Source organism: Symphalangus syndactylus, chromosome 8, assembly GCF_028878055.3.
Source record: "Symphalangus syndactylus isolate Jambi chromosome 8, NHGRI_mSymSyn1-v2.1_pri, whole genome shotgun sequence".
Classification (NCBI taxonomy): Eukaryota; Metazoa; Chordata; class Mammalia; order Primates; family Hylobatidae; genus Symphalangus; species Symphalangus syndactylus.
In genome coordinates, this window is record NC_072430.2 from 100,023,352 (window position 1) to 100,039,462 (window position 16,111).

General features: G+C 38.9%; 1 protein-coding gene across 1 annotated transcript in view; it reads right to left on the reverse strand.

Moving 5' to 3' along the window:
- The window catches only part of DNAH7 (dynein axonemal heavy chain 7), a 380,869-nt gene that overhangs the window by 141,552 nt on the left and 223,206 nt on the right, over window positions 1-16,111 (reverse strand). Inside the window, exons 32-36 of the mRNA XM_055290080.2 lie at window positions 15,431-15,679; window positions 5,951-6,100; window positions 3,105-3,287; window positions 2,559-2,735; window positions 427-558 (exon numbers count right to left, since the gene is read on the reverse strand). Of these exons, the coding sequence (XP_055146055.1) occupies window positions 427-558; window positions 2,559-2,735; window positions 3,105-3,287; window positions 5,951-6,100; window positions 15,431-15,679 (891 nt within the window). The remainder of the gene's footprint in view (window positions 1-426; window positions 559-2,558; window positions 2,736-3,104; window positions 3,288-5,950; window positions 6,101-15,430; window positions 15,680-16,111) is intronic.

The window sequence follows — 16,111 nt, forward strand, 5'->3', positions numbered from 1 at the left end:
TACACACACACACACACACACACAAATAATTTATATCTCATGAAAAAAGGAAGAAAAATCAAGGGAAAAAAAGCAATAAATTATTATAGTTTGGAAAGGAGGTAAATCTCGTTGCCAAAATGGTCACTGACATTTTGGGAATGGATCATTTCTAAGGCTGGTCAAACGACCTGAGATTTCAGTAGCAGATATGAGGTGATCACTGGGCTCCGCCCAAACCTCATGATGCATCATGACTGCCAGTCAAGAAGCTTCCCCACCAGCACTCAGAATTTGGAGCCTGGCTCTTTGCTCACTCTTCAGCTACCGCCCGTTGACTAGTCTCCAACTTCAGGGGCAAAATGAGTTTCATAAATTAGGAAGCTTTGGGGAAAGCAGTAGATACCTGTCTTTCTGTAGCAGGATGCAGAAGGCAATGGACCTTACCTCAAGCAACGAGTAAGTTTCTCGATCATTTCTCTCCTTTAGTTTGACTTCATCAGCAAAATCATCCATAAAACAGTCTATTAGATTCATTAAGGATCGGACCAAATTTGTATCAGAAGTAGGAGATAATTCCTGAAGTCAGTAAGAAAAATGACTAAACAATTTAAACTAGGTACTAGCTAAAATAGCCTCAGCTAATATTTATTAAGCTCATTTAACAGGTAGTAATAATTTTAAATTCATACTATCTATGAGTGGGTACTATTATTACAATTCACTTGGGAGAACTGGATGTTACATTTAGGTAATGTGTACTCTTTAACCTTTCATATCGATTCTCAAATTTTAAAAAATTGCTGTTACATGTATAGTTAATTTAAGATATGGATTCCATGGTATACTAATTTTACAAATAAAAACACTAAAAAAATTTCAGAGAAGGCAGTTAATTTGTATATCTAAAATGCTTAATAAGTAAAATCCATTTTAGAGCATATGTATAAGCCACAGCAATACTCATAGTAAACTCATCACTATGAAATACAATTCCAAGTCTTGGAGCCCTCAGAAACCTTGCTGGAGTGCTGAACTTGTCGTGCACTTTACTCTTTTGTTTGCCACCATGATAGTTTATAAAATAAATGAAATAACGTGTAATGCTCCTAGAACCATGCAGCATATAGCAAGTTCTCATAGGCGTTTGTCTTCTCCCCACGCAGCTCTTTTCCAATTGCCAAAGTCACACTGTTTGGTGATTAACAAGTAAAAATTAACTTTCTGAAACAGATTCCCTGAAGATTAGAGGCAGGTGACTTCATGTTCAGTTGCCACCCCCAGTAGAAACATCAGAAATGACAGCTGAGTTTCTAAGTGTGGGACTAAGTATTACTGATGCAACACTAAAATACAAATAGTTATCATTACAAATAAAACAGATACTTATTACTACATAGTAAATAACAGGCATTCATAATTTCTTCAAGAGATAACAGAAGTGCACAGCACATTTTAAAAAGCTTGCATTGTAAGTTTCATGCTTTCCTACAGAAAGGATGTTTCAGTTATATAGAAAATTCATTTATTATTTGTATTATCTAAATTCTCTGACGATGCTAGAAAAAAAACCCATAAAGGCCCTGAAGCTTATTTTATTATGACCTCAGTTCATACATGTTAACTGTTTTTGAAACATGATTACTTCATATCTACAACGTATTTCAGTTACAGCCAAACTTCTTGAAAGAGCAGGGTGGAAGATACGTCACTTCCTTCAGATGTTCTTCCCTCTTTCCTCTCTTTTGTCTAAGTCACTCATGTACCTGTGATTCCATCCCTTGCTCTCTTCTTTTTTCTCTGGATTTTTTCTTTAGGTAATCTACATTAACATGGTTTTAAAGTCCATTTTCCAAATCTGTACCTTGAGCTAAACTTCTGCCTCAAGATTTTTTGTTATATCTTCAACATCAAGAGAACTATCCACCCTATTTCCCTACATTTGCTCCAGGGCCAAAGTCATTCTAAAGGACCTTTGGTCAGCATCTCCCAAAGCAGAAATTAAACATTCTTGCTCTGTCATTTCCAGCTGGAGAGAGTTTAAGAGCCTCGCTGAAGCTCATCAACTCTCAGAGGCAGGAGATTCCCATTTCCTTGTCATTTTCCTCCCTCCCACCATCCCCCCTTCCTCCCACCATCTCCCCTCCCTCCTCTTCCCCTCCCCAGTGTGTACTGAAAGAAAGAAAGAAAAATGAATTTACCTACTTTGAGACCTCTTTCCAGTCCTTCTATCATGGACTGACTGGCTTATTTTAGGAACTTTGGATAATAAATAATATTGTAATAATGGAAATTATTTAAAATGCAATAGCCCATCAGAAAAAAGAAATAACATTTTGACATGGTTATGTGGGACTTGAGTTCTCTTTTTTTTAGAGAGAAAAGAGTAGCACCAATATACCTCATTTGAAATATTTTTAGTGAATTGTATGAATTCTAATTTAAATTTTTAATTTAATCAGAAAAAGGTTTTGATTTAGTATCTCTTAGCTGATAATAAAAACACATTAAAATTGATATGTAAGTCTAATTTGAGTTTTCCATTTATTTTTTAATCTTAAAATTCTCATTTGCCTTACCTTTGTATGCTTTCTAATAAATTCAACCGAAACAGGGACGATTCTGTCAAATAAGCCCATTATAAATTCCTTTTGAATAACACTGACTGATGCAGGTAACAGATTCACCCAGGACAACATCAGTGGTCTCCAGCCTAACATGTGAGGCTCCATGTAAATCATGCCACATCTGGAAACCTGGAAAGCCATAATTGGTTACCATCAAGGCAATAATGCTTATAAAATAAATATGATTTGGCACCTCTGTTTCTTATAATCTTCAGCAAAGTCTTGGCGGGGTGGGATGGGGGGGAAGCTTAATATTATATAATTTCATGATGTCGATTTTTGTGTCTGATTTTACCAAATAGTCCTAAACCAAGAGGAAAACATCCTGACCACTAAATTTGTCAAGGTATGTCAACAGATATGTCCGTACTTTGAGAATCACAGATTGCTCTTAAAAGAAATTCTAATATTTTTTGTTTAAAGTCAAAGGTACTAAGCAAATACATGCATTCATAACATTTTATAATTTATAAAAAGATGTCAAAATGGAGAACTTACAGTGGCAGGGGAAGCAACTTCTAAATCCATTGGCTCAAAAATTAGATTCATTTGTGGTGGCATCTGAATAATCTCCCCACTCATCAGACATAGCTTCTTGTTGTCATCCAGCACAGTGTTCATATTCTCAATCCACACTGCATCTACTGGGCCATCAAAAATTAACCATTTCCTATCTGGAGTCTGTTTCATGCATATGTGAACACAGGGCAAAAACGTAATCATGATAATATAAGGAAACAGTTCAATAATATTATTTCAAAATTTTAAAATATAAGTACTAGGATTAATTTCGTCATGAAAATGTCAAGGCACTTGTTGAATAAAGATTACTACGTGTGTGTGTGTGTGTGTGTGTGTGTGCACAGATGTATATAATATGTATCACTAAAGAAGCCTATACTACATATGCCATGGACAAGACAGACATATGTTATTTTAAGATTCTTTCTCCCTTGCTTCCTTCCTTCCTTCTTTCTTTCCTCCCTCCCTCCCTTCCATCCTTCCTTCCTTTCTTTCTCTTTCTTTTCTTTTTTTCAGGGTCTCACTCTGTTGTCCAGGCTGGAGGGCAGAGTGGGGTGATCATGGCTCATTGCAGTCTTTGACTCCCAGGCTCAAGCAATCCTTCCGCCTCAGCTCCCAAATAGCCAGGACCACGAGTGCGCACCACCACACCCAGCTAAATTTTGTATTTCTTGTGGTACAGATGGGGTTTCACTATGTTGCCCAGGCTGGTCTTGAACTCCTGAGCTCAAGATCCACCTGCCTTGCCCCCCCCCCCCAAAGTGCTGGGATTACAGGCATGAGCCACTGCACCTGGCCCTTGATCAATGTTTCTGAACTCAAATAAATTAACATGTTTTAGAAAGTAATATAAGTAAAAAAATATATACTTTATAGGAAAAACAAAATTATGCAGATTATCTGGCTCTATATAGCATCATGTTTATGCAAATTAATTACCCTTGTGTGCTAAACCAAATTTCTTATCCCCTTCACTGAATGAATTTACACACATGCATACACGTATACACATCCACTTGGGCTGAACTCTTTCCTGATGGTATAGAAAACTACAACCAATATAACATTCATAGTCCCACAATGATAATAACAAATATGAAAATATGTATACATTGTCCAGAATATAGTAAATGCTCAACAGATATGAAAGACTAGCCAGGTATTAGCCAGAGTGTACAAAGACTGATTGTCCTTTTCAGATCCTTATAATTCAACCTTTTTTGTATACACCAATGATTACTTGCTTTTCCTTCAGCAAATATGAGTTCAAGTTGAAGTGGTGAAGGATTTGAATCCCTATTAGCACGTTCTCAGTCCCTGCAGCCAACTGCATTAATCTATAAGACAATGGGTCTCAGGCTCAAGCCACCCCACAACCACACTCAGAGGCCAGTTCTAGCTGTGTTCAGGAAGCAACGAAGAGCCACAGCTCGGTGATCATCTTGAGATCAACTTCCTCTTCTGCTGTGGGCTTCCCATGTCTGTTATGCATCACTTTGGGAAACACTACTGTGCAATGGCGAGACCTTGGGCTTCACAGTCTCAAGGACCTCATTTGACTCTACTACTTATGAGCTGTGGACTTCAGGTGAACTACTTAAACTCCCTGAGACTCAGTATTTGTGGGACACAGCTTCCTGAAAAATGTAATGTAAGCTGTAAGCATAAAATAGAGGTATGTCATGATTAGTTCTGTGTAAATAATATAATTGTACATATTATCTAGTGACTTCATTTCTCATTCTGAGCCAGAGTGCCTCCACTGTGGCAAGAGACGACCTAAGATGCCACATCAAGGGTTCCAGACCTCTGTCTGCTTCAGCTGTGCCCACAATTTCTTTTATCCTTGAAATTACTATAACACTTGACTTTGGGCAAGATCTCTGCCCCATGAGTCAGTCTTTATGTCACTCATTGCCTAAGGTCTTTCCAGCAATAAGAGCAGAGCTGAGATTTCACGTTTTATCCATTATTACCTGACTCATGAGTCATGCTTTGCTAGGTCCTTAAGTGGGTAGACAGCATCAAGTTTAGAATGTATGGTAGTCAGAAGAAAGAAAACACTCATAAAAAGAATGATTTGATAAACAAATTAAATGTCCTGAGCCTAGGCCCCTTTTCCTATACTACCAGCTTTAGCAAGCTGTCTCCCATATAATCACTTTCTCTGCAGAACCTGCTAAAATATGGCAACCAAGTTAACATGTATTGGTCTGTGGATTCTTTTCATGAGAGTGGGCAGCAGAATAAGCCAGGAGTAGGTAAGTGCCCACTCTCCATTCACAGCCAGTAGCAGCTGGCACACCACTTGCCTCCTCTGCTTTCCACAAGGCAGTCATTCTCTTCCTAATATGCTAAAGGAAAAGTGTGGGAACTTTAAGACATCATTGTGCAATGGTGTGCAATTTCTTCTGTAAGCATTGGCGTATATCTAACAATTAGCGGGCATGACAATAGCAGCAGCCCAAAGAGTGGGTGGAGGAAGAACATTACTGAAGAGGCAAAAGGATTCATGTCATTCAGATGTTCTCATTTCTAGTTCATCTCACTTCGGAGAAAATAACCAGAATACTTTGCCCTGTCCTTTTTTTTTCCTACCCTCTCTTCTGTATTCCTCCAGGGTAAAGGAGCTTGGTCTCTGGCATTTTTGTAGGTGCTGACATTTTTCTTCACAGAAATACTGCCAGAAGGTCCAGTACTGTGTTTTAAATAAATATCTTAATCTATAGATACAATTAGTTTGTTTGAAAAAAAATCATAAATCGGTCAGAAATAAATATCTTAACCTTTTAAGATATGCATGTGAAAGTGTTAGAACTTACCACTGAAGAGGCAAATGCTCTAAAACTGACAGCAAGGACCCCATCGGACCATTCATGGGACACTAAATCAAACTGTCCATACAGTTGGCCCATGGTGACAGACTTAGGATTTAAAACAGTTATTTGAACTTTGTTTTCTTCCATTAGCCCCTTAATGAAAAAAAAAACATTTATTTATGCAAAGAATACTGTCTTTATTCATAGAAAGCATTATTGTGCATATAGAAAATCCTAAGGAATCTACAAAGAAAGTATTAGAAGTAAGTAGTGAATTTGACAAGGTTCCAGCATACAAGGTCAATATATAAAATCAATTATATTATCTATACACAATGCTAATGAACGATTGAAAAATAAAATAAAATAAATTCACAATAGTATTTAAAAGCTCACAAAATACTTAGGAAGAAATTAGCAAATGTTGTGCAAGATCTACATATCTTAAACTACGAAGTGGGTTGGCAAATTCTTCTGTAAAGGATAAGATGGTAAATATTATAGGCTTTGCAAGTTTCATACGGTCTGCCACATATTCTTCTATGTTTTCTTTTTTTAATTAACAAATGTTTAAAATGTTAACACTATTCTAAGTTTACTGGCATTAAGAAAAAAGGCTTGGGGCTGAATTTGGCCCATGTACTGTAATTTGCTGACCCCTGCTACAAAACAACCTCTGAGAGAAAATTAAAAGATCTAAATATAGAGAAATGTCTATTTCCTGTGGAGTGAAAAAGTTAATGTTGGTAAATTATCAATTTTACCCCAAACCCTGAAAGCTGGTCTATGGCATTACAAGAGATATTAATGTCCTTTGGACATAATCTTTTTTTTAATTAACTGGCTTTTTAAAAAAATGTTTACAGAAGAATTGAGCAGAAAGTACAAAGATTCCAGATACTCTCTCCACTACCCACACAACGGTTTTCCTTATTATTAACATCTTGAATTGGTGTGGTACATTGTTACGGCTGATGAATTCATATTAATGCATTACTATTAACTAAAGTCCATAGTTTACACTAAGAGTTCACTCTTTGTGTTGCATAATTATATGGGTTTTGCCAAGTGTGATAGTATCATTATCCCCCATTATAGTACCATACAGAACACTTTCACTCCCCTAAAAATCCTCTGTGCTCCACCTATTGGCAATCATTTTTTTTTATATATAAAAACATAACAAGTTCAACTCTTTCTAACATTGCCTTCTGCCTGGCACTCCCGAGCTTGGGACACAAACTATCAAACTGAAAAAAAAAAAAAAGTCAGAATATTAACCTTTTTTTTTCTTTTTTATTTTGAGACAGGCTCTCACTCTGTCGCCCAGGCTGGAGTGCAGTGGCGCAATCTAGGCTCACTGCAACCTCCTGGGCTCAAGTGGTCCTCTCACCTCAGCCTCCTGAGTAGCTGGGACTACACATGGCACATGCCACCACGCCCAGCTAAGTTTTTGTGTTTTTTTAAAAGTAGAAACAGGGTTTCGCCATGTTATCCAGGCTGGTCTAGGACTCCTGGACTCAAGTGATCCGCCTGCCTTGGCCTCCCAAAGGGCCAAGATTACAGGAATGAGCCACTACTCCCGGCAGAATAGTAATCTTCTCGCTCTGTCGCCCAGGCTAGAGCGCAGTGGTGCGATCTCGGTTCACTGCAAGCTCCGCCTCCCGGGTTCACGACATTCTCCTGCCTCAGCTTCCCGAGAAGCTGGGACTACAGGCGCCTGCCACCACGCCTGGCTAATTTTTGTATTTTTAGTAGAGAAAGGGTTTCACCATGTTAGCCAGGATGGTCTCAATCTCCTGACCTTGTGATCCGCCCACCTCAGCCTCCCAAAATGCTGGGATTACAGGCGTGAGCCACTGCGTCCGGCCCAGAATAGTAATCTTAAACAATAAAACAAGCTCAACATCTTTGCTTTCTTTTGTGTGCCCAGGAAGGCGATAACAATGTATCTTCCTAAATTAAGAAGTATAAGAAATCTCTATTATCTTCTTAATCAGAACAAAGTTGCTGTCACCAAAGAAAAGTTTTTATCCTAAATGCAGCAAGGCTAGTGTGAAGCTATAGCTTGGTTGGCTAAGGAAGACTGCCCTATGACATAATCACAATGTCACCCTTAGAATTCCCTGGTAATGAGCCATTTAGACTTTACAAGTGGACCAAAATACATGCTCATATCTTCATCACCTTCTACTCTTTGAGCAGTGACCTGTTGGGTTCTTTTGGAGACTTTATTTTATATATGTATATATATAAAAGATCAGTTCCTACAACAATAACAAAACAGGAAAAATACAAATGAGCCATAAATAAGATAAAGAATGCAGAAGACAAGAAGTGGAAAAATGGAAGAAAAAAGAGAAGGGAAGTAAAGAAACAAAATAGCATGAAGTGTAAAAGCAGAAGAAACAGATGGCAGGAATAGGTAGCATACCAGTTTGTATAATAAATACAAACGATTTTAAACTTATCTTTGAAACGATAAAGACCACTGACCTGTAGAAAACAAAAGTCAAGCTATTTATTCTCTATAGAAAGTAAATCACAGTGACACCCAAGGATATAATTAATGACATGGGCAAATATACATACAGGGAGAAAGTAGGGGTAGCAATATTGAAATTAGACAAAGTAGGCTCCGGTCTCCAGCTCCCAGCCCCAGCGACACAGAAGACGGGTGATTTCTGCATTTCTGCTTGAGGTACCGGTTTCATCTCACTTAGGGAGCGCCTAACAGTGGGTTCAGGACAGTCGGTGAAGCGCACTGTGCGCGAGCCGAAGCAGGGCGAGGCATTGCCTCACTCGGGAAGCGCAAGGGGTCAGGGAGTTCCCTTTCCTAGTCAAAGAAAGGGGAAACAGACGGCACCTGGAATATCGGGTCAGTCCCGTCCTAATACTGCGCTTTTCCAACGGGCCTGGAAAACGGCACACTAGGAGATTGTGTCCCGCACCTGGCTCGGAGGGTCCTATGCCCACAGAGTCTTGCTGATTGCTAGCACAGCAGTCTGAGATCAAGCTGCAAGGCGGCAGCGAGGCTGGGGGAGGGGCGCCCGCCATTGCCCAGGCTTGCTTAGGTAAACAAAGCAGCCAGGAAGCTCGAACTGGGTGGAGCCCACCACAGCTCAAGGAGGCCTGCCTGCCTCTGTAGGCTCCACCTCTGGGGGCAGGGCACAGACAACCAAAAACTCAGCGAGAACCTCCACAGCCTTAAATGTCCCTGTCTGACTGACAGCTTTGAAGTGAGTAGTGGTTCTCCCAGCACGCAGCTGGAGATCTGAGAACGGACAGACTGCCTCCTAAAGTGGGTCCCTCACCCCTGAACAGCCTAACTGGGAGGCACCCCACCAGTAGGGACAGACTGACACCTCATTCAACCGGGTACTCCTCTGAGACAAAACTTTCAGAGGAACTATCAGACAGCTGAATTTGTGGTCTCAGGAAAATCCGCTGTTCTGCAGCCACTGGTGCTGACACCCAGCCAAACAGGGTCTGGAGTGGACCTCTAGTAAACTCCAACAGACCTGCAGCTGAGGGTCTTGTCTGGTAGAAGGAAAATTAACAAACAGAAAGGACATCCACACCAAAAACCCATCTGTACATCACCATCATCGAAGACAAAAAGTAGACAAAACCACAAAGATGGGGAAAAAACAGACCAAAAAAACTGGAAACTCTAAAAAACAGAGCACCTCTCCTCCTCCAAAGGAACGCAGTTCCTCACCAGCAACGGAACAAAGCTGGATGGAGGATGACTTTGATGAGTTGAGAGAAGAAGGCTTCAGACGATCAAACTACTCTGAGCTATGAGAGGAAATTCAAAACAATAGCAAAGAAGTTAAAAACTTTGAAAAAAAACTAGAAGAATGGATAACTAGAATAACCAATGGAGAGAAGGGCTTAAAGGAGATGATGGAGCTGAAAGCCAAGTTTCGAGAACTACGCGAAGAATGCAGAAGCCTCAGTAGCAGATGCGATCAACTGGAAGAAAGGGTATCGCTGATAGAAGATGAAATGAATGAAATGAAGAGAGAAGGGAAGTTTAGAGAAAAAAGAATAAAAAGAAATGAACAAAGCCTCCAAGAAATTTGGGACTATGTGAAAAGACCAAACCTACGTCTGATTGGTGTACCTGAAAATGATGGGGAGAATGGAACCAAGTTGGAAAACACTCTGCAAGATATTATCCAGGAGAACTTCCCCAATCTAGCAAGGCAGGCCAGCATTCAGATTCAGGAAATACAGAGAACGCCACAAAGATACTCCTCGAGAAGGGCAACTCCAAGACACATAATTGTCAGATTCACCAAAGTTGAAATGAAGGAAAAAATGTTAAGGGCAGCCAGAGAGAAAGGTCGGGTTACCCACAAAGGGAAGCCCATCAGACTAACAGCTGATCTCTCAGCAGAAACTCTACAAGCCAGAAGAGAGTGGGGGCCGATATTCAACATTCTTAAAGAAAAGAATTTTCAACCCAGAATTTCCTATCCCGCCAAACTAAGCTTCATAAGTGAAGGAGAAATAAAATACTTTACAGACAAGCAAACGCTGAGTGATTTTGTCACCACCAGGCCTGCCCTAAAAGAGCTCCTGAAGGAAGCACTAAACATGGAAAGGAATAACTGGTACCAGCCCCTGCAAAAACATGCCAAATTGTAAAGACCATCGAGGCTAGGAAGAAACTATAGCAACTAACGAGCAAAATAACCAACTAACATCATAATGACAGGATCAGATTCACACATAACAATATTCACGTTAAATGTAAATGGGCTAAATGCTCCAATCAAAAGACACAGACTGGCAAACTGGATAAGGAGTCAGGACCCATCAGTGTGCTGTATTCAGGAAACCCATCTCACGTGCAGAGACACACATAGACTCAAAATAAAAGGATGGAGGAAGATCTATCAAGCAACTGGAAAACAAAAAAAAGGCAGGGGTTGCAATCCTAGTCTCTGATAAAATAGACTTTAAACCAACAAAGATCAAAAGAGACAAAGAAGGCCATTACATAATGGTAAAGGGATCAATTCAACAAGAAGAGCTAACTATCCTAAATATATATGCACCCAACACAGGAGCACCCAGATTCATAAAGCAAGTCCTCAGTGACCTACAAAGGGACTTAAACTCCCGCACAATAATAATGGGAGATTTTAACACCCCACTGTCAGCATTAGACAGATCAACGAGACAGAAAGTTAACAAGGATATCCAGGAATTGAACTCAGCTCTACATAAAGTGGACCTAATAGACATCTACAGAACTCTCCACCCCAAATCAACAGAATATACATTTTTTTCAGCACCACACCACACCTATTCCAAAATTGACCACATAGTTGGAAGTAAAGCTCTTCTCAGCAAATGTAAAAGAACAGAGATTATAACAAACTGTCTCTCAGACCACAGTGCAATCAAACTAGAACTCAGGATTAAGAAACTCAGTCAAAACCGCTCAACTACATGGAAACTGAACAACCTGCTCCTGAATGACTATTGGGTACATAATGAAATGAAGGCAGAAATAAAGATGTTCTTTGAAACCAACGAGAACAAAGACACAACATACCAGAATCTCTGGGACACGTTCAAAGCAGTGTGTAGAGGGAAATTTATAGCACTAAATGCCCACAAGAGAAAGCAGGAAAGATCCAAAATTGACACCCTAACATCACAATTAAAAGAACTAGAAAAGCAAGAGCAAACACATTCAAAAGCTAGCAGAAGGCTAGAAATAACTAAAATCAGAGCAGAACTGAAGGAAATAGAGACACAAAAAACCCTTCAAAAAATTAATGAATCCAGGAGCTGGTTTTTTGAAAAGATCAACAAAATTGATGGACCGCTAGCAAGACTAATAAAGAAGAAAAGAGAGAAGAATCAAATAGATGCAATAAAAAACGAAAAAGGGGATATCACCACCAATTCCACAGAAATACAATCTACCATCAGAGAATACTACAAACACCTCTATGCAAATAAACTAGAAAATCTAGAAGAAATGGATAAATTCCTCGACAAATACACCCTCCCAAGACTAAACCAGGAAGAAGTTGAATCCCTGAATAGACCAATAACAGGTTCTGAAATTGTGGCAATAATCAATAGCTTACCAACCAAAAAGAGTCCAGGACCTGATGGATTCACAGCTGAATTCTACCAGAGGTACAAGGAGGAACTGGTACCATTCCTTCTGAAACTATTCCAATCGATAGAAAAAGAGGGAATCCTCCCTAACACATTTTACGAAGCCAGCATCGTCCTGATACCAAAACCTGGCAGAGACATAACCAAAAAAGAGAATTTCAGACCAATATCCTTGATGAACATTGATGCAAAAATCCTCAATAAAATACTGGCAAACCGAGTCCAGCAGCACATCAAAAAGCTTATCCACCATGATCAAGTGGGCTTCATCCCTGGGATGCAAGGCTGGTTCAACATACGCAAATCAATAAATGTAATCCAGCATATAAACAGAACCAAAGACAAAAACCACATGATTATCTCAATAGATGCAGAAAAGGCCTTTGACAAAATTCAACAACTCTTCATGCTAAAAACTCTCAATAAATTAGGTATTGATGGGACGTATCTCAAAATAATAAGAGCAATCTATGACAAACCCACAGCCAATATCATACTGAATGGGCAAAAACTGGAAGCATTCCCTCTGAAAACTGGCACAAGACAGGGATGCCCTCTCTCACCGCTCCTATTCAACATAGTGCTGGAAGTTCTGGCCAGAGCAATCAGGCAGGAGAAGGAAATAAAGGGTATTCAATTAGGAAAAGAGGAAGTCAAATTGTCCCTGTTTGCAGATGACATGATTGTATATCTAGAAAACCCCATTATCTCAGCCCAAAATCTCCTTAAGCTGATAAGCAACTTCAGCAAAGTCTCAGGATACAAAATTAATGTACAAAAATCACAAGCATTCTTGTACACCAATAACAGACAAACAGAGAGCCAAATCGTGAGTGAACTCCCATTCACAATTGCTTCAAAGAGAATAAAATACCTAGGAATCCAACTTACAAGGGATGTGAAGGACCTCTTCAAGGAGAACTACAAACCACTGCTCAATGAAATAAAAGAGGATACAAACAAATGGAAGAACATTCCATGCTCATGGGTTGGAAGAATCAATATCGTGAAAATGGCCATACTGCCCAAGGTAATTTATAGATTCAATGCCATCCCCATCAAGCTACCAATGACTTTCTTCACAGAATTGGAAAAAACTACTTTAAAGTTCATATGGAACCAAAAAAGAGCCCGCATCGCCAAGTCAATCCTAAGCCAAAAGAACAAAGCTGGAGGCATCACACTATCTGACTTTAAATTATACTACAAGGCTACAGTAACCAAAACAGCATGGTACTGGTACCACAACAGAGACATAGATCAATGGAACAGAACAGAGCCCTCAGAAATGATGCCGCATAGCTACAACTATCTGATCTTTGACAAACCTGACAAAAACAAGAAATGGGGAAAGGATTCCCTATTTAATAAATGGTGCTGGGAAAACTGGCTAGCCATATGTAGAAAGCTGCAACTGGATCCCTTCCTTACACCTTATACAAAAATTAATTCAAGATGGATTAAAGACTTACATGTTAGACCTAAAACCATTAAAATCCTACAAGAAAACCTAGGCAATACCATTCAGGACATAGGCGTGGGCAAGGACTTCATGTCTAAAACACCAAAAGCAATGGCAACAAAAGCCAAAATCGACAAATGGGATCTCATTAAACTAAAGAGCTTCTGCACAGCAAAAGAAACTATCATCAGAGTGAACAGGCAACCTACACAATGGGAGAAAATTTTTGCAACCTACTCATCTGACAAAGGGCTAATATCCAGAATCTACAATGAACTCAAACAAATTTACAAGAAAAAAACAAACAACCCCATCAAAAAGTGGGCAGAGGACATGAACAGACACTTCTCAAAAGAAGACATTTATGCAGCCAAAAAACACATGAAGAAATGCTCCTCATCACTGGCCATCAGAGAAATGCAAATCAAAACCACAATGAGATACCATCTCACACCAGTTAGAATGGCCATCATTAAAAAATCAGGAAACAACAGGTGCTGGAGAGGATGTGGAGAAATAGGAACACTTTTACACTGTTGGTGGGACTGTAAACTAGTTCAACCATTGTGGAAGTCAGTGTGGCGATTCCTCAGGGATCTAGAACTAGAAATACCATTTGACCCAGCCATCCCATTACTGGGTATATACCCAAAGGTCTATAAATCATGCTGCTATAAAGACACATGCACACGTATGTTTATTGCGGCACTATTCACAATAGCAAAGAGTTGGAACCAACCCAAATGTCCAACAACGATAGACTGGATTAAGAAAATGTGGCACATATACACCATGGAATACTATGCAGCCATAAAAAATGATGAGTTCGTGTCCTTTGTAGGGACATGGATGAAACTGGAAAACATCATTCTCAGTAAACTATCGCAAGGACAAAAAACCAAACACCGCATGTTCTCACTCATAGGTGGGAATTGAACAATGAGAACTCATGGACACAGGAAGGGGAACATCACGCTCCTGGGACTGTTGTGGGGTGCCGGGAGGGGGGAGGGACAGCATTAGGGGATACACCTAATGCTAAATGACGAGTTAATGGGTGCAGGAAATCAACATGGCACATGGATACATATGTAACAAACCTACACATTGTGCACATGTACCCTAAAACCCTAAAGTATAATAAAAAAATAAAAAATAAAAAATAAAAAAAAAAAAAAAAAGAAAAAAAAGAAATTAGACAAAGTAGATCACAACAAATAACAGAAAAGTAAGTAATTTCATATTGATTGAAGGGGAGACTCTTCAAGTAAAGATATAATCATCACAAACCTCATACAGGATATGAACATTGAAATTTATAAAGTGAAAACTAGTTGAAATATCTATAAGGAGAGGTAAATAAAAATGCAATATTAGTTGAAGTATTTAAAACAGCCCCACTCCTTCAGCATTTCAAAGTCAATCAAAATGTGATGTGTATAAGAATTCTGAATGTGTCATTATATATGTGTGCACATATGCACACACACACATTTCAATTCAATACCACTATCAGCCAATAACAGAAGCTTGCATTACAAATCTATCTAGAAAATAAAGAAGACTCCTCTGAAAGTATTATAGGAAAACCTTCAGATTTTTCCGTTTTCAGACTTTTTTCTACAAGAGACATGTATTACTTTAATAATTTAAAAAAGAAATAAAAGGTTGAAAGCAAGTTTGTGGCATACCCTTTATATGCTGAACTTCCTATTTGCTTCATTTTACTTTTCTAAAACTTTATTTTCTCTTTGACTCATTTTTCTCATGATTTTAAGTTGCCACATTGAAACCATCTTTTAAAATAATGGTACATTCTACCTTGCACAAAGTCAATTATAAATAAATTAATGCATTAATAATATACTTACCTTTTCACATATATCATTTAGTGCTCCAGCTAAGACACGATATGCACTAGTTTTTCCTCCAAATGGTTCTCCAACAATCATAAAACCATGACGCACAATCATCATTTCATATACTTGAAGAATCTTCTCAGAAAAGAATGCGGTCATTTGCAAATTCATGGAGGCACAATTGTCTTTGATAGCTGCCAGCAAATCATTGTAATCTGGTTTTGGTAATTTTACCCCAGGAAACAAATCCGAAGTAATTCCCTGATGATAGATGATTTGAAGGACTTACATTTTATATATTTATATTAAATACACATATTTTCTATTGATGGAAATAGGGCCATTAGACAATAATAGTTCAACGATATTTTTAACAGCTTTATAGAGGAATAGTTCACATACACAAACATGTATTTTTTTCTTTTTTTTAATTTTTAAATTGTGATTCTTACGATGTTCGTTTTGCAAACAGTTTTTGTTTTGGTTTGAGACAGGGTCTGGCTCTGTTGCCCAGGCTGGAGTGCAGTGGCACGATCATGGCTCACTGCAGCCTCCACCTCCCAGGCTCAAGCCATCCCCCACATCAGCCTCCTGGGTAGCTGGGACTATAGGTGGCAATATTTTAAAGTATAAAAATTCATAAGTAAAACCGTCAAAATAACCAAGATAATTAAGATATCCATCACTCTTAAA